At 32.9% G+C, this 26936-nt stretch overlaps 1 protein-coding gene across 1 annotated transcript in view; it reads left to right on the top strand.

The window, feature by feature from the left end:
- The window catches only part of prex2 (phosphatidylinositol-3,4,5-trisphosphate-dependent Rac exchange factor 2), a 169476-nt gene that overhangs the window by 58973 nt on the left and 83567 nt on the right, over positions 1 to 26936 (top strand). The window contains exons 12-19 of the mRNA XM_051098445.1: positions 4665 to 4768; positions 4870 to 4919; positions 11608 to 11683; positions 12191 to 12263; positions 17724 to 17866; positions 18231 to 18323; positions 21694 to 21842; positions 22043 to 22128. Of these exons, the coding sequence (XP_050954402.1) occupies positions 4665 to 4768; positions 4870 to 4919; positions 11608 to 11683; positions 12191 to 12263; positions 17724 to 17866; positions 18231 to 18323; positions 21694 to 21842; positions 22043 to 22128 (774 nt within the window). The remainder of the gene's footprint in view (positions 1 to 4664; positions 4769 to 4869; positions 4920 to 11607; positions 11684 to 12190; positions 12264 to 17723; positions 17867 to 18230; positions 18324 to 21693; positions 21843 to 22042; positions 22129 to 26936) is intronic.

The raw sequence follows: 26936 nt of genomic DNA, 5'->3' as shown, positions 1-26936 counted from the left end.
TTTTTTCTCAGAATTGCGTGATATAAACTTGCAATTGTGACTTATAAAGTCAGAACTGTGAGATATAAACTCGCAACTATGACGTTTTTCTCAGAATTGTTTAATATGAATTCAGAATTGCGTGTTATAAAGTCAGAAGTGTGATATAAACTCGCAAATCTGTCTTTTTTTCTCAGAACTGCATAATATAAACTTGCAATTGTAAGTTATAAAGTCAGAATTGCAAATCATAAAGTTGAAATTCTGAGAAATAAAGTCATAATTGTGAAATATAAACTCCCAAATTCTGCCTTTTTTTCTTAAAATTGTGAGTTTATACCTGACAGTTCTGACTTTTTTCTCTGAATTGCATGATATAAACTCACAATTGTGAGTTAAGTCAGAATTGCAAGATATAAAAGTTGCAATACTGAGAAATAAGAATCAGAATTGTGTGATAAAAGCGCACAATTGCAAGTTATGAAGTCAGAATTGTGAGATATAAATTCCTAAATCTGACTTTTTTCTCAGAATTGCACGATATATTCATAATTGCAAGACATAATGTTGCAGTTCTAAAAATAATAAAGTCAGAACTGCGAGATATAAACTCCCAATTCTGACTTTTTTTTGCAAATGCATGTTAAGTCAGAATTGTGAAATATAAATTCGCAATTTTGAGAACATCTCAGTTTTTTTCCCCCTCCAAAAAAGTCAGAATTGTGGGAAAAAAGTCAGAATTGCGAGATACAAACTTGTATTTGTGAGAAAAAAGTCAGAATTGCACATTTTTGTCTCGATTCTGAGAAAAAAAATCAGAATTGCGACTTTGTATTACGCAGTTCTAGTAGTCAGAATTGTGAAATAAAAAGTCGCAATAACCTTTATTTATTTTTCCACTCTATGCCATAATTTTTATTTTTTACTAACATATGCTGTAAAATTTGGGCTTGTGACCTGTCACATGACAATTAACTGACATCGGAAAATATCAGCTTCAAATCTCTACCTCATTTCTATTTTTAGGTCAGAGGGATTCATCTGACAAAAACTTTTGAATACAAACAGTTGACAAAATTAAATAAACAGAGAGAGAGAGAGAGAGAGAGAGAGAATAAAATGTTCTTTATTCTGCAGAACACAATTTTTATTTTGAAAATACAATACAGACAAAACACACACAATATGCAAATCTTATAAATAAGAAAAAAGTGCTGTTTGTGCTTTACTAATATAGTAAAGGGATAGTCTACCAAAAAATGAAATTCTGTCATTATTTACTTCTCCTCAAACCTGTCTGCATACTTTTCTTCTGTGCAACACACCAGAAGAATATTGGTAACCAAACAGTTTTGGGTTCCTTTGACTGTTATTATATTTTATTTCTTTTTGTGTCCATATGGAAGTCAAAAGCATTAACAACAATCTTCAAAATATATTTGCATGTGTTCCACAGAAAAATAAAGTCATACAGGTTTGGAACGACATGAGGCGAAGTAAATGATGACAGAATTTTCATTTTAGAGTAAACTATCTGTTTAATGCAGATGGCTGATTAGACAAATAGCTCTCTTAATATTTCAATAGCCCTGACATCATTGTTCTCAAGCCCTGAGGAGTTCTGGGAGTGTCCACGAGCAGATGGCTTTTTATAACTTTGTCTGTTTTTATATGAAGTGTTACAAATATTCATTCCTTCACACCCTTCTGTTTGTTTAATACTGAGAGAAAAGGCTGGTCTTCTGTCTGCTTTGTCTTTTGTTGTTTGTTTGGGTAGTGGGGTCCCGTTCTGCTTAATGCATGCTCACCGTATGGACGATTTTTTTTTTCCGTAAAGGAGTCTGACTGGCTTTGAGCCAGGACTTCATGCTAAATCACTTTTCACTTCACCGCTTCCTAACAGGGAGAAATAAATTTGAGCATTAGGGCCCTCTGTCCGCTCGCTCGCATTTACAGCTTTGGTGAGAAAGATTCTTAAGCCTTCGCTAAGTGTTCGCTGAGGAGGATGAATTCATTTGGCAGAAACAGCAGGATTACTTTTCATAAGCACGTTAGTGTTACTTGCATTTGTGCTAACATGGAGCTGAAAGCTTCTAAATTCCATTGAGAGATTCTGGTCCTTAAAAGTTTTTGTAGCCTTTTGTGTCATTGTAAAAGCAACAAAGATATTCAATCAGCCTCATTGTATATCATTTCTCTCGCCATGTAAAATGAATCCACATAGAGTATAAGCCAAAATCTTTCAAATCTTTACATTACAGTGGTAATGTTGTATTTATTTGAAATAGAAGTGCTAATGAACAATATATGGAAGCCAGTTTCTGCCTCTGAATAAAACATAAAAAAGGTAATTGTGACTTTTCATCTCACAGTTCTGACTTTTACCTCGCAATTCCGAGTTTGTCATGAAATTTTCACTTATTTTCTTAGAATTGTGTTATAAAAACTCGCAATTCTGACTTTTTTACTCTGAATTGTAAGATTTAAACTTGCAATGTGAGTTATAAAGTCAGAATTGTAAGATACAGATTCGCACTTCTGACTTTTTTCTCAGAATTGTGTGATATAAAGTTGCAGATGCGAGAAAAAAAACACTCAAAATGTAAACTCACATTCAAAAAGTCAGAATTATGAGATATAAACTCACAATTCTCAGAACAAATTAGTTATTTTCCCTCTCAGAACTGGACTTTATAACTTGCTTTTGCTAGTTTGCTAGTTTATATCTAACAATTCTGAGAAAAATGTCAAAAAGTCAGAATTGCGAGAAAAAAGTCAGAATTACAAGATATAAAAAAGTCAGAATTGTGACAATATCATGCTATTCTGACCTTATAATTCGCAATAGTTTATATCACGCATTCCTAGGAAAAAGTCAAAATTGCAATATATAAACTCGGAATTGCGAGAAAAAAGTCAGAATTGTCAGACACAAACTTGCATTTTCGAGAAAAAGTTCTTGCAATTGCAAGTTTATTTCCCACTTATTCTGACTTTATAACTCGCAACTGTGAGTTTCTCACATATCTGAGAAAAAAGTCAGAATTGTGAGTTTATATCTCACAATTCTGAGAAAAAAGTCAGAACTGCAAGATATAAACTCGGAACTGCAAGAAAAAAAGATTCCGAATTGCAAGATATAAACTCGGAATAGCAAGAAAAAAGTCAGAATTGCAAGATATAAACTCGAAGTTTTGGGAAAAAAAAGTCTCGCAATTGCAAGTTTATATCCTGGTATTCTCACTTTATAACTCACTTCATATATCACAGTTTTGAGACAAAAGTCAGAATTGCGAGAAAAAAAGTCAGAAATGCAAGATATAAACTCGAAATTGCGAGAAAAAAGTCTGAAATGCAAGATATAAACTCAGAATAGCAGAAAAAAGTCAGAATTCCGAAAAAATTTCTGAGAAAAATGTCAGAACTGGGAGAAAAAAAATCTAAATTGCAAGAAAAAAGTCAGAATTGTGAGAAAAAGTTTCTCACAACTGTGAGTTTATATCTTCCTGTACTGACTTTATAACTCACAACTATGAGTTTATATCACACATTTAAAAAATTCTGAATTGCGAGATATAAACTTAGAATTGTGAAACACAAACTTGCATTTGCAAGAACAATTCCACTCTTCTGACTTTATAACTCGCAGTTGTGAGTTTATATCATGCATTTCAGAAAGGTCAGAATTGTGAGTATACATCTCACAGGCTTTCATAACAATGCAAAAAGTGTAAAAAAAAAAAAAAAAAAAAGAAAAAGAAAAAAATCAATTACTTTTACCTTTGGCAAATGTTTACAATTAAAAAAATGAGTCCAGTCTTATTATAAAAGCTGTTTCGTTCTTCATAAAGTGGGTTGCTGCATAGAGGCCATCTTTATAGCTCGCCTGTTATTGGACAGTTTTGAAAGTGGAATAAATTATGGCTCAAACTAACTACTGTTTTAATAGTGGATTGTATTTATAGATTGAATCGCAAATTGAAATCAATTACATTGTGTACATAAAAAAAAAAAAAAACTTTTCAAAACTTTTGTCTGTTATGTAATTTTTATTGTGACACTGCTTGTGAATGAACTTTATTAGTATTATTGCTATTTGCTAGTTGATAATATTTCCATTTGTTTTTATACTCTGCCATTTGGGGGGTTTTCCAGTTTAATATGTCTACATACAAGGCTACATTTATTTGATCAAAATGCAATAAAACAGTAATACTGTGAAATATTATTACAATTTAAAATAACTGTTTTCTTTATTGAAATATTTTAAAATGTAATTTATTCCTATGATGTCAAAGCTGATTTTTCAGCATTATTACTCCAGTCTTCAGTGTCACATGATCTTTCAAAAATCATTCTAATATGCTGATTTGCTGCGCAAGAAACATTTCTTATGTTAAAAAAACTATTTTTCTGGAAATGATGCATGATGCATTTTATTTATCAGGATTCTGTAATGAATAGAGCATTTATTGAAATCTTTGTAACACTGTAAAAACAGTCACTTTTTATCAATTTAATGCATCTTTGCTAAATATCTGTTGCTAAGTGATTGATTTCTATTGAAAAAAAAAAAAAATTCTGACCCCAAACTTTTAAACAGTAGTGTAAATGTAAATTTATGTGAAAACGTATCATTTTGTTCTAGTCTTAATTTAATCTCAACACTTTTAAACTCATTTCAGTGACAGACAAGCACCAGTTTAAGCCGGAGCCGGTGCTCTACAGGTTCCGCTATGATGACGGCACATACCACCCGCGCAGCGACATGCAGGATGTCATCTCCAAGGTAACTCAAGCAGCCATTCTCTGCTAAATGGCTAGTTTCTGTCTCTTTCTGCCCTTTGGAAAAGTCTGGCATACAATAACAAATGTCCTTCTTTCCCTCAGGGTGTGAGGCTGTTCTGCCGACTCCATAGTTTATTCACACCGGTGATCAGGTAAGGGGCCAGTAGCTTAGTTCCACCTCATTACAGCTGTCTCTAGTCACACCAGCTCTGCCAGGTGCGTTCGCACCCCTGTCGCTTCTCCTTCCGATCTAAAGATAGCACCTAAAGGAAAAAAACTAGAGGCTGATAAGTGATAAAAAAATCACTGGAGGTTTTATCCAGAATTACATCAGTTATTTAAATGTTTAAATGTACGTTTGGGTACATATCGGGATAATTTTAGTCTTAGTTCATGGAATTGGACATGATGTTGTGTCGTGCTCCTACGTGAGTAATTAGTGTGGAAGCCCTAAATGTGAAACAGGTGCATTCCAAGATTTTGGCAGCTGACAGACCATAAGACATTAAATTCTACATGCAAACACAAAGCTAATGGACTCCGAGGGCACTGATGATCGGATGGATCCATTTTCCAATTTTCTGCTAAATTCTGCAATTGTTGTTGAAGGCCCGTTGGCCTGGACTACAAATATGCAATCCCATAAATGCATTCTTAAGAGTTGCAAGCTATTTTCTGCAAGGTAAATTGCATACAAATTTGATTCTTTATCAAAGCAAAGAATGGTTGTTTTTGTGTGGGAACCTGAGTGCATTTCTAAATTTAAAGGTTTGTACACTTTGCAGTGAGAATGTGTTTGAGCCATAGACTGATTTTTTGATTTTTTTGTTAGTTTTCATCTGTATATAGGGCCCTATGATTTCCGTGATGCGGAAAAGGTGGACGGAATTGCGGAATCCGGTCATAAAAATTGTATTTACTGTATAATGCGGAATGTCACGGCAAATTTTCGATGAATGAGTCAAAAGTAGGTCAGTACACTTAAATGAAAGCAGGATATGGACTAGTGTCTGCGAATATTTAGTCGGAAATATACTATTTAAATATGAATCCTGCATGTTCTGCGTGTCTCTGTGTGGAAGAATGGCTCAGACGCGCATTTTACCATTTCTGAGAAAAACTATTGACATAATATCATATACAAACAGAAACTTTTAATTTAAGGAATATTTACCAAAATTATTTACCGGAATTATTTACCAGAAAAATGTAAATAAACAACACAGTATGTCTAGAAATACAAATCAATGTTTTTTTTTTTTTTTTTTTTTAATAAAATCAGCTAATTACAAATGCTTCTGATTATTAAAATTTAATGAAATCATTAAAATGGAATCTATAAAATTAAAATTAAAAACACAGACTTTTAAAGTATTTCATAGGGCCTTAAAACTTAATTTTTGTTGAACGTTTAATAAATTGCTGTTAAACTGTGTAAATTTCATGATTTCAGTTAATTAGACATGCCTTTTGATATTTTTTTTTATTTAACCATTAAAACAGAGACTAAAAGTTGAAAACAGAAAAAAACGGAATCCAACAAATCTAAACACAAAAAACTGAAAAAAAAAAAGGGATTTGGGAAAAAATAAAATGGATTTCATAAGATGTATTTATTTATTTAGTTTTATTCGTTTGGTTGGTTCATTGGTTAATTGGTTTTTCAAGTTTTTAAAAATTTGTTCTAATTTTATTTTTAAATCTAAACCTGCAAATAAAAAAATGAACAATGTGAAACAAAAGAAATGTAAAATATTGCTATATGCAGTAATAAAATATTTTAATATTTAATTTTAAATAATTCAATTTAATTTTGAGTTGTGCACTATTTTAGAAAATTATGAAATGTATTTACATTTAATCTTTTGTTTTTTTCATTTAAATGATTATGCTGATAATATATCTATACTCTTTCATTTTATGTTACATATAGAATTCAAAATGTAACTAGTAAAAGTAAAACTGCTTTAACTAGAAATTAAAAGAATTTTGGACCCCACTATGTTTTTATGTGTGCATAGCCGTATTTGGACAGTAACTGTATGTCTTGGGGACGTAAGATAATTTCGGCCTTTACAGAGGATTTTATTGCTGCCCGAATCCAAAAGATTAGTGTTTTTCTCCCACCGCATGAATAAAAATTCCTGTCTAAATTACCCACTGTTTTTTGACAAATGCCAAGGTCATGTGGTATTTGAACTGCCATCAAGATTCACATTTCTAAGTTCGATTCAGGAAGGATCGATTCAAAATTTTTTTTTTTTTTTATCCCATACGAACTGCATTGTGCTTTGCGGTAATTTACACACATTTTAACAGTTTTGTTACTGAAATGCTGTAAACTTTTACAACAGTTATATTATGTCAAGTTTTTAAATAAGACATTATTATGGGGTGCAGTACATTTTTGCATAACTGATTATTTTACTAGTCAAACATTAAAAAAAAGAAAAAGAAAAAAAGACATCCAGCATTTTGAGACTGGAAACCATTTTAACCATAGTGCGACAGTTTTCCTATTTTTATATGGATATTAAAATAATAAAAAACATGTTATTTTTCTATAATTAAATTACATGAGCATCGTTTTCACATGTTTGTAGAAGCTCAAATCGCCATCCGAATGCATTCGTTTTATCACTGGGATGCCATGCTTTTTTTTTTTTTTTTTTACATGACGTCCCCTTGAGAAACAATTACCATCTGAGTAGGGCTTAAGAATGCATATATTCCCACATTTCTCTATCCTGTACTGAGGAACTCTTCCTTGCAAAGCTATAATTGGAGAATCCAGCTCTAGTTTAATTATCTGGTATTTCCTGCTGGTTGGAGGGGCTCCGAAGGGGCTTCACATCTCTGACTTACCCATATTAAAAAAACAAAAACCTCCATCTCTTTTGTGCCTCGAACTCCAGGATGAGTAACATTCCTGACATACTGTATAACAGGAGCAGAACAAAAAGAAAGTAAATATCTAAGAGTGTTTAAAAATGACCAAATGGCCAAAATCAGGAGACTTGATTTGAAAGGTTTGGTTGACTTTGCACACACTTGTCCTACAGATTGCAGTGCTCTTGTGCCAGGCATATGACTGCCTGTGGTAACGCTGTTTACCCTCATTTGTCACGCTGACAGTTCTGGGTACAGCTACAGAGGAAAGGGCTGGCTGTATGTCTGTAGCGGTTAAATCATGGCAAGGCCTGTCCAGACTCACACTTCTGCTCTGTGATTAAAACAAATCCTTATATAATCGAACAGAAACTGTCACACACACTTTTGAGGTGCATAAGTCCTTTAAGAGAAAAGGCTCATTTCCTGTCGTATGTAGGTGTTTGGTTGTGTAAAAATGGAATGGGGATGTTTCTCTTTCAAATTCTCTGAATTGCAAATAGCTACGTTTGGAGCTGACTGCGTGAGTTGTAGGGTGTGGGCCCTAGCTTAGCCCTCTGACCTAGCGCAGTGAGTGTCCCCCAAGAGACTCTTGGCTTCATGGGAAAATCTTTGCTCCATTTCATTTCCCGTGGTCTGGAAGCAGCCACAAAGCATCCAATTGACCCATTCCAGGCCCTGGAGCTGGACCAAACTGAGCTGAGAGACACCTGCTGACCTCTACTGGAGCGGAGAATCTAAATATTTGGAGGACATTTTTAACTTGACACCATCCTAAATACACACCAGTCACTTAAATTGCAAATCACTTAAGAAACAGTGTGATATGCAACGCGGTGGCCAAAGATACCCATCTGAATATTTATGGTTGTGTGTTCTACTAATACTGAATTTACTTTTCCAGAATGGTTTAGTCATATAAACCTGTAATTTGCATGCTGTCAGCATGCTAATCCATCCATGTTTAAAGTTAAAGTTCTGTCAAATCTTCACACATCCAAAAAAAGTGACAACCAGGGCGTTCAAAAAATTGGTCAGATTTATGTACTGATTCATTTCATTCAGTTTTAGATGGTAATAAAGTGTCTTTGTGTGATTTCAGTGAGGCATTGAATCATTAACTCAGCAATTCATTCAAAACAAGTAGTTCAAACCTGAAAACGGTTTCATTCAGATTAATTTACTGCTTTGTCCATGGATTGATTCACTGATTCATTCAGTGGCTTTAGGTGTTGAAAGTGTTTTTTTGTGTTTGAGTGAGGCAATAAGTCATCAACTCAATGATTTATTAAAAATAACAGCCATTCGTGTATTAATTCACTGATTTGTTTGTGTATTCGTTCACCAATTCATTCAGTGGCTTTAGTTGGTAACAAAGTGTCTTTTTTGTGTGATTTCAGTGAGTCATTAAATCATTAACTCAGTGATTCATTTAAAACACATAGTTGACAACTGAAAAAAAGATTTGTTCAGATTCATTTACTGCTTTGTTCATGGATTTATTCACTGATTCATTCAGTGGCTTTAAGTGGTGACGGGTGACTTTTTGTGTGTTCTGAGTGAGGCGTTAAGTCATTAACTTAGTGATTCATTAAAAATAAACAGTCATTCATGCATTAATTCACTGATTTGCTCACATATTCATTCACAGATACATTCAATGGCTTTAGGTGGTAACAAAGTCTTTTTTGTGTGATTTCAGTGAGTCATTGAATCATTAACTCAGTGATTTATTAAAAAATAAGTAGTTCACAACTAAAAAAGATTTGTTCAGATTCATTTACTGATTCTTCATGTGTTTATTAACTGATTCATTCAGTGGCTTTAGGTGCTAACAAAGTGTCTTTTGTGTGATTTCAGTGAGTCATTGAATCATTAACTCAGTGATTCATTAAAAAATAAGTAGTTCACAACTAAAAAAGATTTGTTCAGATTCATTTACTGATTATTCATGTGTTTATTAACTGATTCATTCAATGCCTTTAGATGGTGAAAAGTGTCTTTTTGTGTAATTTGAGTGAGGCATTAAGTCATCAACTCAATAATTCATTAAAAACAGTTCACAACCGAAAAAAAGATTCACTGATTTATTCTTTGGCTTTTGGTGCTGACAAGTGTCATATGTGTGATTTCAGTGAGCCACTGAATCATTAACTTAACGATTTATTAAAATACAAGTAGTTCACAACTGAAAAAAGATTTATTCAGATTCATTACTACTTTGTTCATGGATTTATTCACGGATTCTTTCAGATTAAAAGTAAACAGTTCACAATTGAAAAAAAGATTTGTTCAAATTTACTGCTTTGTTGATGGATTTATTTCACGGATTCATTCAATGCTTTGAGTGGTGATAGAGTGTCTTTTTGTGTGATTTCAGCAAGTCTTTGAGTCAATAACTCAACCATTCATTTAAAATAAGTAGTTCACAACTGAAAAAAGATTTGTTTAGATTAATTTACTGCTTTGTTCATGGATATATTCACTGAATCATTCAGTGGCTTTAGGTGGTGACAGTTGTCTTTTTGTGTGTTTTGAGTTGAGCGAGGCATTAAAAAAATTAACTCAACGATTCATTAAAAATGACAGTCATTCATGTATTCATTCACTGATTTGTTTATGTGCTCATTCACTGATTCATTCAATGGCTTTAGATGGTAAGTGGCTTTTTTGTGTGATTTAAGTGAGGCTTAAAACCATTAATTTAATGATTCATTAAAAATTAGAAGTTTACAACTGAAAAAAGATTTGTTCAGATTCATTTACTGCTTTGTTCATGTATTCATTCATGATTCATTCAGTGGCTTTAGGTAGTGACAAATGTTTTTTGAGTAAAACACTGAATCATTTACTTGATTCATTAAAAATAAGATTCATTCAGTAGCTTTATATGGTTACAAATGTGACCCTGGGTCACAAAACCAGTCATAAGGGTAAATTTTTCAAAATTGAGGCTTATACATCATCTGAAAGCTGAATAAATAAACTTTCCATTGATGTATGGTTTGTTAAGATAGGACAAAATTTGGTCGAGATACAACTATTTTAAAACCTGGAATCTGAAGGTGCAAAAAAATCAAAATATTGAGAAAATCACCTTTAAAGTTGTCCAAATAAAGTTCTTAGCAATGCATATTACTAATAAAAAATTAAGTTTTGACATATTTACAGTAGGAATTTTACAAAATATCTTCATGGAACATGATCTTTACTTAATTTTCGAATGATTTTTGGCATAAAAGAAAAATAAATCAATAATTTTGACCCATACAATGTATTTTTGCCTATTGCTACAAATATACCCCAGCGACTAGTTTTGTGGTCCAGGGTCACAAATGTCCTTTTCAAAAGAGACATTAACTCAATGACTTATTAAAATCAAAAAGCAGTCATCCACAACTAAAAAAAGCAATTGTGCAAAGAGAGACACTTTGGTAAACGATTAGAGCATTGATATGAGTTTAGTGATTTGCACATTGTCAGCATGCTAATCAAGGCACCACTGCTAAAAATATAAAAGCTAAAAAAAAAGTAAGAAAACATTAATGTAAACTTAAAAAACTGACTAGTCGTTTAGTTGAACATTGTGATTCCTTGACATCTTCTCTCAGTGAACATCTCAACTCACTTTGCACAAATCAACTTTGTGTCACTTAGCTGGGTCAGCAAGAGCAAAATATGTGCAAAGGGTCCTTATTTGGTCAAACATTACGACCCCTGTGCAACCCTAAAAGAAATTCAAGGTAAAGAACTTGTTTGGGCCTCAAAAAATTGAGAGTAAAGGGTTGTTGTGACGTAAAAGCCCAAAACAGCTCTCTCAGGAGCTTTTCAGGCGGATGCGAGACAGGCCAAAGGTTAAAGTTTAGCTTGAAATGTGTTTCTCTAGAGGCTACTGTAAAAAGGAGATATTTTTAAACTGTTTGAGTTAAATTTGACTTGTTTTCCTCACAGGGATAAGGATTATCATCTACGAACATATAAATCTGTGGTGATGGCCAACAAGCTGATAGACTGGCTAATCGCACAGGTAAGATTTGAGTCTGATTGTTTTGTACGATGGTATTGTTTTATAGACAGATTGGAAACACATTGACTCCATAGGAAATAGGAAAGAATGGAGGAAAACTGGTAGCTGTTTCCTAAACAAGCCAGATAATCTCAAAAATGCTGAGGCGGAAGACAACAGCAACAGTAAACCACCGTCTAGCCACATAGTCTAATTCTGTCTACCTAAAAAACAGACTAGTCATCAGGAGAATACAGATTTTGATTAAATTTGAAGTGTAGTTCAAATATTTACAGACAGCTTTTAAATTCAGTGAGCGTTCAATAAGATGATGTATTGTGTTTGACTATGAAATTATTGCCAGACGGTCAAGTGACCCTTCAGAGTTGTCACACTGTGGTGACCGGGTCGCAGTAATGTTTATGTGAATTAAATGTGTTTTTCTGTAGCTCAGAAGGAGGGTGTGTGACATTTTGACCGCTTGTAAGCACACAAAGAGAGTGGCACTTGTCTTTTTCTCTTATTAAGGGTGACTGCCGAAGCAGAGAAGAGGCGCTGATCTTGGGGGTGGAGCTGTGTGACAATGGATTCATGCATCATGGTATGATAGCTGTTTATGTAATTGTTTCTCTTTTTTTATTTCCTGTCTTTGTTTCTGTGTCTGTCTGATTATACCTTTTCTCTTTGACACTGTATTTTTGTCACAGTTGTCTTTTTGTGTGTGTCTCAAAAGTGTCAACCAGGATGTTTTAAGCATAAATCAGAGACACTCTAGTGAGGTTCATACTTTAAAACAACAGCATCAATATCAAAAAATACAATTTGCCAACTGGATGAGAGAAATAAACTTCATTTATGATTTTAGGAGTGATTTTGATTCATATCAGTGACTTTTTTAGAGTCTGTTCACCCAAAATTTCAAAAATCATTTACCGATTTAGATTCATTCAGTGATTCGTACATTGATTAGTTTTATGGTTTTAGGAATTGATAAATATGTATTTGTGTATTTTGAGTGAGTCACTGAATCTCAACAATTCATTAAAAATAACAGGCATTCATAACTCCAAAAAAGACATTGCACAAAAGAAGATATTTCAGTGAACACCAAAAATATTTGGTTGAATATTTGTACTGATTTGTATGGAAACCTGTTTCCGCCACTGAATAAAAAATAAATTTTTTTTTTTAATTGAGAGTTTATGTCTCGAAATTCTGACATAATTCGCAATAGTGAGATTATTTCAGTTTAGAAAAAAAGTCAGAATTGTGAGGAAAAAGTCAGAATTGCAAGATATAAACACATCTGTCAGAAAAAAGTCAGAATTGTACATTTATATCTATTTATAACTTGCAATTGCGAGTTCATATCTCGCAATTCTGATTTTATTTTTTGTAATTGTTAGTTTATATCATGCAATACTCGGAAAAAAAAGTCAGAATTATGAGTTTATGTCTCGCAATTCAGACTTTATTTTACTCAGAATTGCGTGACATAAACTTGCAATTCTGAAAAATGAAATCAACTTTTTTCTCAGAATTGCAAGTTTATATGTCACAATTCAGAGAAAATTGTGAGTTTTTATCTTGCAATTCTGACTTTTTCCTCTCAATTCTAACCTTTTTCTCTATTTTTTTCTATTTTTTTATTGTGAGTTTATATCACACAATAGTAAGAAAAAAAGTCAGAATTGTGAATCAACTTTTTCTCAGAATTGAGTTTATATTCTGGCATAACTTGCAATAGTGAGATTATTTCACAATTCAGAAAAAAAAGTTAGAATTATGAGGAAAAAGTCAGAATTGTGAGATATAAACTCGCATTTGCGAGAAAAAAGTCAGAATTGTACATTTATATCTGTTTATACCTTGCAATTGTGAGTTCATATCTCACAACTCTGAGAAAAAAGTCAGAATTGCGAGTTTTTATCTCGCAATTCTGATTTTATTTTTTGCAATTGTTAGTTTATATCATGCAATAATCAGAAAAAAAGTCAGATTTGTCAGTTTATGTCTCGCAATTCAGACTTTATTTTACTCAGAATTGCGACATGCGTTTCTCTATTTCTCGCAATTGTAAGTTTATATCACGCAATACTAAGAAAAAAGTCATAATTGTGAGTCACCTTTTTTCTCAGAATTGCAAGTTTATATCTCAAAATTCTGACATTATAACTTGCAAAAGTGAGTTTTTATCTTGCAGTTCTGACTTTATAACTTGCAACTGCGAGTTTATACCACGCAATTCTGTAAAAAAAGTCAGAATTGTGAATTTATCCCGCAATTCTGACTTCATAACTTGAAATTGTGAGTTTATATCATGCAATTCTGGCTTTATAACTCGCAACTGCAAGTTCACATCTCACAATTCTGAGAAAAAAAGTCTGAATTGTAAGATAAAAAGGCACCTTTTTTCATTTTCTTTATTCAGTGGTGGAAACAGGTTTCCATAGATTTGTTCATAGATCCATTCATTGATTTGTTCACTGATTTGTTTAAAGGGACTATATGGCTTAATATAACATAAATGATGTCTCTAACTGAAATATACAGTAGAAAACCCCTAAAAGATTTATGTTATTTAAGAAATCCATGTTGTTTTATACATATTTTGGACTGTGGGGGCACTATTATTTCGATGACGTCAAATGGTTGCACTCGGTGAGCTACTGGTGCTACCTGTTGCTATTTTTACCGCAACACAACTTGGAATACACATCAAAAATACTGATACTGTGACCACAGCTACTGAAACAGCGTACAGGTAGCGATGGATATAAGTGTAGACTTGAACCAAATGCCGTACCATCAATTATTTTCCCACACGGAGTCTAAACTCCTGCAGATATTGAGTGAAATCTGTGCTGAGAAACTTCTTCAGTGGCTCCGGTGTCATGATAAGCATCGGCATGTTTATATCCTGAGAGGATGGCATCTAGCGTTTCTTGTCTCTGCTGTTTGTAAGCTCTTTCAGTCGCTGTGGTCTACTAAAAACTTCAAAGACATCAGGGCTAAAGTGAAGAGAACAAAGACGTGGGTCTTTAGGAAGTTTTATTCATCTGCAGGCATCTCCCCATTCTTTTCTTCTCTTCTTATTGCTAGGAAAACAGTGAAGACTTATACCGCTTCTCGTGTTGCCCTTCGACCCATCAGTATCAGTATTTCATCTTCCAAGTTGTGTATTTCGAGTTGTGTTTCGATCATCAGTAGCTCACAGAGTGCAACCCCCCATAGTCCAAAATATGTATAAATCTATGTGGATTTTTTAAACAACATAAATATTTTTGGGGTTTTCTAATACATATTTCTGTAAGAGACATTGTTTACTTTATATTAAGCCATACAAGACTTAATACCCAGGGATGCCTTACAAAATATTGATTAGGAAAATGATTTTGTAGTTTATGAGGTAAATTCACACTGCAAAACTTTTCCTCTAACTGGATTCTGCTCATTCTGTCTCTTGACAACAGCCTTGACCTTCTCAGCAATCCAAGTTTGACTGGCTTGTTGTCATGGCAACTGTTTGTTTGCAGGATTTGGGTCTCATTTTCAGGGCATTCGATGCCAAAGTCCACATCATGCTCGTGTGACTCATTTATCATCTAACATGGGCTGCACCCAACAGCCTGCAATTGAGTTTCATAGGCGGCAAACTACCAGCAAATTTATAGAACGTAATAACTTGACTGGCTATGCTTTCATTTTTTGGCCTTGTGTGCGATCGTGGCGTTTATCCGTGATCCAAGATCCAAAATGATTCAATGGGTTTTGTGACCATTACAGCTAATTCGGCTTTATCTAATCTCGCCCATGGAAGTGTGGAGAACACTGGAGCTCTTTTTCTCGTTGGGGGTATTTTTACTACAAAAGTGAAGGCATTGTTTAGAGCCCATGTTGCCGGGGTGACAGATTGAAATCCTGGCCTGTTCCTTTTCACGGGACCTACTTTTCATAGAAAAGGCTTTCCCTCTGAAACTCTCTGTATGGCTCTTGTCATTCCAGTACATTATGTGTTTCTGTCTTCTGTGTGGTACACTAATTCAATTTACACATCAATTTGATCCTCATCTGCTGCGTGACAAGCAGCAGCCAAAACATAACATAATAAGTAGTTGCTATAAAAGTTGCTTTTTGCTTTGTCAGTTATAAAACGACTTTAAAAATGTACCAAATTGAAATGAAACCAAGTAGTAGTCAAATAACTTTTTTTTTGTGTGTGTTGGGCAATGATTAATCATGATTAATTGCATCCAAAATAACAGTTTTTGCGTACATAATATATGTTTGTACTGTGTATATTTATTATGTATATATAAATACACACACATGCACATATACACATGCATAACATATAAGAAAAATATGTCATGTTTATATATTAAATATATTTATATATAGTATAAATTATATGAATATAAATATATACATGTAAATACATGTAAATATTTTCAAAATATATATTGTATGTGTGTGTTTATATATACAAAATAAATGTACACAGTACACACATATATTATAAACAAAAACTTTTATTTTGGATGTGATTAATCATTGCCCAGCACTAGTTTATTTATTTATTTATTTATTTATTTATTTATTTATTTATTTATTTATTTATTTTTTACAAAAACAGAAGTATATAGTAAAGTAATAGTATAATCAAATACAAAAAAATCATATAATTATAAAATCGTGTTATATCATATAACAACAACAATAATAATAATGATGTTTTATGGTATTTTTATTTTTAACAAATTCATAACAATGTTTTAAAATTTTTTAATAATTACTTATTTGTTAATTTCTTGTTTTTTTATTAAATACATACTGTGTATGCAGTGTGTGCATGTATATATTTGTATATTCATGATTTTATATGATTATAGTAACATTTATATATATATATATATATATGACTGTATAAAATCATATTAATTTAAATTATATATAATATTTTATATAATATATATATATATATAATATTTTATATAGTATAATTTTTATATAATAATTATATATATAAATAATATAGAATTATTACTATAAATTATTTGTATTAAACTTTGATAGTTCAAATAATATATAAACTTTGAACATCATTTTTTTTAATGAGAAATGTATGGTACAAAAGTAAACAAAATGGTGTTTTGATATTTATTGATTGTTTTTTTTTTAACTCATTAAATTATTACTTTAAATAAAGTAAATTGTATGGTAAAAAATTAAACAAAATTTTTTTTTTTTTTTTTTTGGTATTTATTTAATTGAATGTGTATAATATTTGATTTAATTATATAATAAATACCAAAATACTATTTTGTTTACTTTTGTACCACACATTTACCATAAAAAAAATGTATGTTCAAAACTTATATGTTTTGGAATGTCAAATTTTAATACTAACAATTTATAAGAATAATTATATATAATTATTATATAAAAATTATACTATATAAAATATAATATATTATATATATTATTTTATATATATTATATACATATATTATATGATATTTAATATATATTAAATATATAATATAATATAATCTATATTTTGTATATATATATATATATATAGTAAAAAAATAACAGAGAAATTCAGAATATTAGAAATTATGATTTATTAAATTTATTACAATACATTTGCGTTAAAAACTTTAATATTTCACAACTTTAATTTTATTTACTTTTAACTAAAAAATATTATTATTAAACTTTTATATTTCAAATTCTTTTAAACTTTGGACATCAACTTTTATACAAAATTTTATGGTACAAAAGTAAACAAAATGTCATTAGAATGAAGCAATTTTAATATTCAGTGATGTGGGCAGAATAGTAAACATTTATGTTTTGTTTTGATGATGACCCATATATATAGCAAAGTGTCATTTATTTTAATTTAGTTTCATTTGATTTATTCAGAGTTTAGCATGTGACACCACAGTATATGTACATTTCCTAATATCTTCTCTAATATCCAGTTTTTGGCTTACTGACATGTAGCACTACTGAACGAGCATCAGGTATAATTTGTCCTTTTGTTTTTTCTCAGTTTTGGAAAAAAGCGAATTTAAGGATGAGCCTCTTCTGTTCCGCTTCTTCGCTGACGAGGAGATGGAGGGTTCCAACACCAAACACAAGCCTATAAAGCACGATCTAAAAATAGTGGAGAATGTCATCGCCAAGTCGCTGCTGGTGAGAGATGTCGTCTGTAATCGCCTACAGCTGATGGCACTTACAATAGCACACGTTGGCGTGAGCCCATGTGGTTTTCATCCACTCGCATGGGGCTTTTCTGCTTCGGCACGTATGGGGGGTCTGAACTCGGGCCAGCTCTGACTCTAGAGTCTTCACCAGTAATTATGCTTGACTGTTTCTAAACCAGCCTCTCATTAGGCTTAAACATGAAGTCAACTGCTTTGACAGTTTTGGCTCATGAGAGACTGAACTTCACATTCTAGGAGCAGCTCCAAAACATGAATTGTAATAAAATGTCACTGTACGACAAAACCAAAGTTATTAAGTCATGATAACTGTGAAGTGTGTACTCTGATTTCAGATAAAGCCAAGCGAAGGAGGTTATGGCTTCATGCTAGAAGACCGAAACAGAGTGCCCATCGTCAAATCAGTGGAGAAGGGTTCCCATGCTGAGGTGCGTGTGTTAGCTTTGTGTTTTAAAAATGAAAACTCTGTTATTAATTACTCACCCTCATGTCGTTCCAAACCCGTAAGACCTTTATCTTCGGAACACAAATTAAGATATTTTTGATGATATCCAAAAGCTTTCTGACCCTGCATAGACAGCAATGCAACTGACACTTTCAATGTCCAGAAAGGTAGTAAGGACATTGTTAAAATAGTCCATGTTTTGTTTGTTTGTGTTCGATTGGACCAGTTAGGCATGATCAACTGAATCCCTAAACCTTGATAATTAACAATTAACACTCTCTATTTGAATGTGCTTAGTTGTAATGAACAGTTCGACGTTTGCGGTTGTGGACTTATAACACAAATAGACCTCAAGTCACGCCAGTCTTGAGCTTCCCTTTTAGTGCTTTAATATGTTCGATTTGCAAGATCAAACCCTGGTAAATGTGGTTAAGTGAACTGGCTCGGTTTTGACGTAGAGAGAGTAATGCTACCCAGACCTGAAGTAACTTGTGCGTCACAGTACGGAGCTCCACGCTGCATTGCATGTGCATCTGTTTCCAATGTGGAAAAAGAAATAGGCAATAAAATCCAGCTGGGCACTTACATAGATGAGGAGCTGTCTTAAAAAAATAGCAAAATGGACTTTCGTTTGTGACAAAAAAAAAGACAGTGACCGAGAGAGGATAAGGTAAAGAGCTGTAAATGATAACAAGAGAACAGCGAATGAAAAAGCGAAAGCAAGAGAAAAAAGGGAAAAGCTGACCAGCCGTTTTTCTCAATGCGGAGGAAAAACATGATCCGGAAACGGAGGACTGCACATTTTATTGTAAGAGAAGAATGGTTATATTTATAGCTGTCAAGGGACGTGTCCAATCCATTCAGTGAAGCACAGAATGAATGAATTACATCCACTTGAGAGCTCAGAGCAGGAAGTTGCATATATAGATGAAAGGATTGAACCCCGCACCTGTGAAAATGAAATTTATCTATGCATTCAGCCATCCATCTGTCCATGATATATACGTTAACCTCAAAATAGTTCTTTTCCCTCAAAGTTTAAGCAGCAAAATGAACACAGGTGTTGTTCATCACATTAGATGCATTCAGTGTGACAGACGAAACTAAGAAAAAATTGTTTGATTTTTAAGTATGTATTATGCTACCACTAAGTTTGGGCTTAGTAGGAGTTATTGATTTTTTTGAAGGAAGTCTTTTATGCTCACTAAGGCTGCATTTATATGATTAAAAATATAGTAAATAATTAGTAATGCTTTGAAATATTATTATAATTTAAAATAGCCCTTTTCTATTTGAATATATTTAATTTTATTCCTGCGATGACAAAGCTGAATTTTCAGCAGTATTATTCCAGTCTTCAGTGTCACATGGTCCTTCAGAAATCATGCTAATAAGCTGATTTGATGCTCAAGAAATGTGTTTATTAATAAAAACAGTTGTTCTATATGGAAACCTGTTTCTGCCACTGAATAAAAAATAAAAATGGGTAATTGTGACTTTTCATCTCACAATTCTGACTTTTTTTCTCGCAGTTGAGATTTTACTTTACAACTTGCAGTTCTGACCTTTTTCTCAGAATTGTGAGTTATAAACTCGCAAATATGAATTTTCTCAGAATTGCGTCATATAAACGTCTAATTCTGAGAAATAAACTCACAATTCTGAGAAATATAGTCAGAATTCTGAGAAGTAAACTCACAATTCTGGGAAATAAATTTGCAATTCCAGAAATAAATTCACAATTCTAAGAAATAAAGTCCAAATTCAGAGAAATAAACTTGCAGTTCTGAGAAATAAAGTCTGAATTCTGAGAAATAAACTTGCAATTCTGAGAAATAAACTCAAAATTCTGAGAAATAAATTCACAATTCAGAAATAAATTCACAATTTTAAGAAATAAAGTCAAAATTCAGAGAAATAAACTCGCAATTCTGAGAAGTAAAGTCTCAAATCTGAGAAATAAATTTGCAATTCTGAGAAATAAACTCAAAATTCTGGGAAGTAAATTCACAATTCAGAAATAAATTCACAATTCTAAGAAATAAAGTCAAAATTCTGAAAAATAGACTTGCAATTCTGAGAAATAAAGTCAGAATTCTGAGAAATAAATTTGCAGTTCTGAGAAATAAACTCACAATTCTGGGAAATAAATTCACAATTCAGAAATAAATTCACAATTCTAAGAAATTAAGTCAGAATTCTGAGAAATAAACTCGCAATTCTGAGAAATAAAGTCAGAATTCTGAGAAATAAAATTGCAATTCTGAGAAATAAACGTACAATTCTGAGAAATAAAGTCAGATTTCTAAGAAATAAATTTGCAGTTCTGAGAAATAAATGTGCAATTTAAAAATAAATGAGCAATTCTAAGAAATAAAGTCAAAATTCTGAGAAATAAACTCATAATTTAAAAAAATAAACTTGCAATTTTGAGAAATAAATTTACAGTTCTGAGAAATAAACTTGCAATTCTAATAAATAAAGTCAGAATTCTGAGAAATAAACTCGCAATTCTGATAAACTCGCAATTTTAAGAAAAAAAGTCAGAATTGTAGGTTTATTTTTCAGAATTTTGATGTTATTTCTCAGAATTGCAGGAAAAAAGACAGAATTGTGAGATACAAACTCGCATTTGTGAGGAAAATAGTCACAATTGTGAGTTATCATCTCGCAATTCTGACTTTATTTCTTGCAATTGTAAGTTTATATCATGCAATTTTGTGAAGTTTTTTTTTTATTTCACAGTTCTGACTTTATAGCCTTATAACTTCTGACTTTATATCACAGAATTGAGAGATACAAACTTGCATAGCCCATAATATAACAACTCGCCATTGTGAGCCATGCAATTCTTAAAAAAGTAAGAATTGCTCATTTATATCTTGCAATTCAGACTTTAAAAAAATATTCACCGAATAAAATAAGTTACAATAACCTTTTTTTCAGTGGCAGAAATGGGCTTCCATAGTTCTGCTTAATTTTTTTGGGGAAAAAAAGCAATTAATTTGTAAATGCTTTATTTATATGTAAAAGACTTTACTGTCAATTTGATCAGTTTAATGTTTTGAATAAAAGTATTAATTACTGTATTAATATTAAGATTGACTTGTTAAGTATTAATTAAAAGTGTTCTTTCATTTAATTAAAAATGACAAATTTCATTTCAAACCTTTTATTTGTGAAATGGTCTACTCTGAATATGTTTGTGCTGCCTTTTTTTTTTAATAAAAATAACCATTTTATATTTTGCTGTCTAATGACATTCTCACATTTTTAAGTGCCTGTGTAATTTTTGAGCAGCTGTAAATATAGGTCGAGAGGTTATTTGATATTCCTGTGTGTCTCTTGTGCAGATGGCTGGTCTAGAAGTGGGGAAGAAGATATTTGCTATTAATGGAGACCTGGTATTCTTGAGACCTTTCCAGGAGGTGGAAAACTTCCTGAAGCAGTGCTTCCACAGCAGAGGTCCCATCAGAGTACTAGTCAGCACCAAACCCAGAGAGTGAGTGGAAAACTCTCATCTCCTGCGATCTAAAAACTTCATAACACCATACAGACTGTCTATAAAGCCTGATATCAGTTATATAAGAACCCTTCCAGATAAACATCCTTTTATTGATGGATATCAGCTTGACTGCAACTCGGAATACATAACACGATTTGGCGGCCAAATTGATGTCTGTGTGTCTATCTGCTCCACAGGACTGTGAAGATCCCAGACTCCGCAGACGGATTGGGTTTTCAGATCCGGGGGTTTGGCCCATCTGTGGTGCATGCGGTTGGCAGAGGTAAGATCGAAACAGAGAGAAAAACTAGGCTGGGCTAAAGGAAGTTACTCGTGCCCTTTATATCCTACTGTGTTTTTGAACCTCAGCTGGATCACAGCTGAAGCTGTAGGTACATGACTTGACTTGAGCCAGACTGAGAAGAGCGTCACACACACATATATATCTATATATAGAGAGAACAAGCTGCACAGCTCTGACTTCCTGCTGCGTCTGTGGTGCATTCTCATCAAACATGGTGAGAGATGAATGAAAAAAGAAAAACAATCCAGCTTGCACTGTCACTCCTAAAGAGAATAAGAAATTGAAGAACAATCCTCATTTCACACTAAACAGAAGCTACTTGCATCCAAAATATGTCATTTACAAATCTAGAGTGTGGAAAATTTGAACAGAGTTTACCGTATAACACGGAATGTCATGGAATTTGACAAATTTGGGATGAATAAATCAAAAATATGTCAATACACTTAAATCAGTACACGATATGGACTAGCATCTGTGAATATTAAGTTGCAAAAATATCATTTAAATATGAATCCTGCATGTTCTCTGTTTCTGTGTGAATGAATGGCGCAGACGCACAGTTTCGTTTACTACACATATACTGAAGCACGTGTGACGTCTGTGGTGTTTTCAGCCTCTAGCGTCTCAAAATATGAGTACATAAACATATAAACCATCTCTAGAACTGCTCTAAGAGTCACTTCATAAGCATTTTACCCTTTCTTTTGAGAAAAACTATCGTCATATCATATACAAACAGAAACTTCAAAATAAAAGTTCAGTTTAACTTGAAGAAATTGTGACAGAAAAAAATATTACATTATAATGTAATGATAGTACTACTAATAATGAACTATTAATTTTGGAATATTTAATAGAAGATTTACATTTTTACTACAGAAATGTAAAAACAGAATTTCTGAAAAATAGAAATAAATAAAATAAGAATAAATTATTTTTTTGATAAAATCAGTCAAATAGAAATGCTTTTGATTATTAAAATTTAACAAAACCATTAGAATATAATCCAGAAAATTAATGGAAAACAGAATTTGGTAAAAAAAAAAATGAATTTGAGAAAAAAAAATTCATAGGGTCCTAAAAAAATTTTTTTAAACTTTTTAAAAAATTGCTGTTAAATGGTGTAATGTTCATGATTTCAATTAATTAGACATGCTTTTTTTTTTAAAATATTTTTTATTTAACCATTAAAACAGAGTCTAGAAAAATTAAAACTGAAAAAAAAAAAACAGTCCAGAAAAATTTAAATAGAAAAAAATGAATTTGAAAAAACAAAAAACAAAAATAAAACATATTTCATAGGACCAAATGAATGAATTCTGAATGAATCCAATTAATTTCAATATTTTATTGGAGAGAGACCGTTTACCTGAAGGGTTTGAAGTCTAACTTAAGGCTAATTCTGGTGGAAGTTAGCAAGAATGCAAAATCATATTGCCAAGGCTAATACACACCGGTCAATAAGTTCTTGAGTTTGACCGATAAGTATCAAATGGTGAAACTTTTTAGCTTCACTAAAAAGCCTACAGTATTTTGAAGAGTTTAACGTCTTGCAAATTGTGGAAGGTACAGTATGGACATTTATGCTAGCCTAAACTTGTCTTTTCAGTGTAGTACTGAAACATGGATTTGAGTTTCTCTGCCCACCTTTATAAGGGCAGCTGCTCCTTCAGGTGATTGCTGTTCATAAGCTCAGTGGGGAGTTATGATAATTATTATTGTGCTTAATGTGCTTCCTTGTTCTTAAAAATTGCTTTTGCCTGAGTTTCGCTGGCTGTAGAAGTGAGAGAGCATTTGCTCAGGGAAAAAAATAAATGCTGCGTAAAGAATTCAGTGTGGTTAGAGAAACACAGGAACCTTTTACAGAGACGTGCACTTTTGTTACAGAAAAGCTATTCGGTATAAGGCCTTGTGTTTGTTTAAGAGATTATGCAAACTGTCTATGAATATTTAGTCTCTGCAGTGAAACTTCAAACGTCGGCCTAGTTCTCAGATGTTTTACTCTTCTGAAAACTAACCGAAGTCATGTTAAAGTTTAAAGTATCACCTGCTATAATGCAGAAAGTAGTGCCCATGCCAAGTGGATCTGTCTATGTTAGATGGGTCGTAACTTTGGGGTCACACTGTTTATGTGTCATTTGCTTTGCAAGCTGCCATTCAGAGATGAATTGAAAGAATTGTTACTACAGAGAAAATCTGGGCCATTTTTCATGCTCTGCTTATAGCAGCTATTTATGGGTCTGCTTGTAAAAATGCTTATGAGATTGTGTGTTTAGGAGGTTTGTGTTAATTTATGTTTCTCCCTTCCTCATTGTGTATGCACAAAAACATCTGTTCAGTTCAAATACCTCTGTTACAGTAATGAACCACCTCACAATCCACCAACTACATAGGGAATTACCTTCTAAGGCAGCACCCTAGCCAGCATACAATTTTGACTGATTTGATACACTCTATGGGAAACAACTCCACACAGGAGCATCAATAGAGTTTGCATGCTGTAACTTACTGCGTAAAATACCTGCTGGTTGGCTGGTTTTAGCTAGTCATCCAGCCTTGTGATAGCTGGTCAGCAGGCTGATTTTAGGTTTTGGCTACCTCCTTAGCTGGTCAGGCTGGGAGACCAGCTGGAACAACCAGCTAAAACCAGCTTGATCAGCCTAGGCAGGCTGGGAGACCAGCTAAAACCAGCTACTTCCTGCTTAAACCAGCTAAGACCAGCCAACCAGCTTAGGCCGGTTTTGGCTGTTTTTTTTCCAACAGGCATAGTACACAATGCATCAAACAGAGGAGTTTGATGCTAACATGTTGCTAAACTAACAAAATAACACTTAGTTAGCTTTACACATACAAATATTGAGTAAAATAGTACACAAACAGCCCTCTGCAAAAGTTTGATGTTACCATGTTACTAAGCTAATGTTAGAATAATACGCAGCACATACAAGTATTGAGTAAAATAGTACACAAATAGTGTTTTGCACAACTAAATCAATAGAATTTGACATTAGCAAGTTGCTAAGGGCATGATACTTTAATTAGCATAACAACACATAGCACACACAAATCATTAAAATAATCCACAAACAGCCCTCAAGAGGAGAATCAGTTTGATGTTTCCATGTTGCTTAGCTAATAGTACAAAGCTCTTATTAGCATAACAGTACGTAGCCCATACGAATATTGATTAAAATAGTACACAAATAGCATTTTACACAGCTGAATCAATAGAGTTTGGCATTAGCAGGTTGCTAGCTAACGGCATGATACTTTAGTTAGCAATACATAGTACACCCAAATCTTGAGTAAAATAGTACACAAAAAGCCTTCTACAGAGGAGAATCAGTTTGATGTTACCATGTTGCTAAGCTAATGCTACAGTGCTCTTTTCAAAATAACATGTAGCACATAGAAATATTGAGTAGAATAGTACATAAATAGCATTTTACACAGGTGAATCAATAAAGTTTGGCATTAGCAGGTTGCTAGCTAACGGCATGATACTTTAGTTAGCATAACAATATATAGCATGTACAAATATTGAGTAAAATAGTACACAAACAGCCCCCAAGAGAAGAATCAGTTTGATGTTACCATGTTGCTAAGCTAATGCTATGTATTGCTATGCTATGCTAAGAACCAGCAAATGCTGGTAGGTATGTTTTGATGCTGGGATGCTGATTAGGTATGTTTTGATGCTGGTTTAACTGGTCCTTTGCTGGTTTATGCTGGTCCTCGACCAGCAACATGACCAGCTAAGACCAGCATAAACCAGCAAAGGACCAGCTTAAACCAGCAACAGAACATACCTACCGGCATATGCTGTTTTTTTTCACCAGGGAAATAGCATTTTACACAGGTGAATCAATAGAGTTTGGGATTAGCATGTTGCTAGCTAGTGCCATGATACTTTGGTTAACATAACAATATATAGTACACACAAATATTGAGTAAAATAGTGCACAAACCGCCCTCTGCAGAAGAGAATAGTTTGATGTTAGCATGTTGCTAAGCTAATGGTACAGTGCTCTTGTTAGAATAACAATACATAGCACATACGAATATTGAGTAAAATAGTTCACAAATAGCATTTTGCACAGCTAAATCAATAAAGTTTGGCATTAGCAGGTTGCTAGCTAACGGCATGATACTTTAGTTAGCATAACAATACATAGTACACCCAGATATTGAGGTAAATAGTACACAAACAGCCTTCCACAGAGAAAAATCAGTTTGATGTTACCATGTTGCTAAGCTAATGCTCTTAATAGTACATAAATAGCATTTTACACAGGTGAATCAACAGAGTTTGGGATTAGCATGTTGCTAGCTATTGGCATGATAATAGTTCATAACAATACGTAGCACATACAAATACTGAGGAAAACAGTACACAAAAAGCATTTTGCACAGGTGAATTAGCATGTTGCTAGCTTTCGCTTGATACTTTAGTTAGCATAACAATACACAGCACACATTAAATTTAGTAAAATAGTACGTCCTCTGCAGAAGAGAACAGTTCGCATGTAACTAAGCTAATGGTACAACCCTTTTGAAAATAAAAACAGCATATGCTGGTTTTGAAGCATGGCAGCTGGTCCTTAGTTGGTCATAAACTGGTTTAAGCTGGTCCTAAACAACTAGCTCCTGTTCAGCACCAGCTCAGGACCAGCTTAAACCAGTTCAAACCAGCTGCCATACTTTTGAGTACTTAATTTTGTTCACATTGTCCAACATTTTGCATTCTGGTATTATATATAATGCTGTCTGTTATATCTTATCTC

Source organism: Labeo rohita, chromosome 24 (genome assembly GCF_022985175.1).
Source record: "Labeo rohita strain BAU-BD-2019 chromosome 24, IGBB_LRoh.1.0, whole genome shotgun sequence".
Taxonomy (NCBI): domain Eukaryota; kingdom Metazoa; phylum Chordata; class Actinopteri; order Cypriniformes; family Cyprinidae; genus Labeo; species Labeo rohita.
The sequence above is the reverse complement of the archived record's forward strand: the minus strand, read 5'-3'. Positions and strand labels throughout refer to the sequence as shown.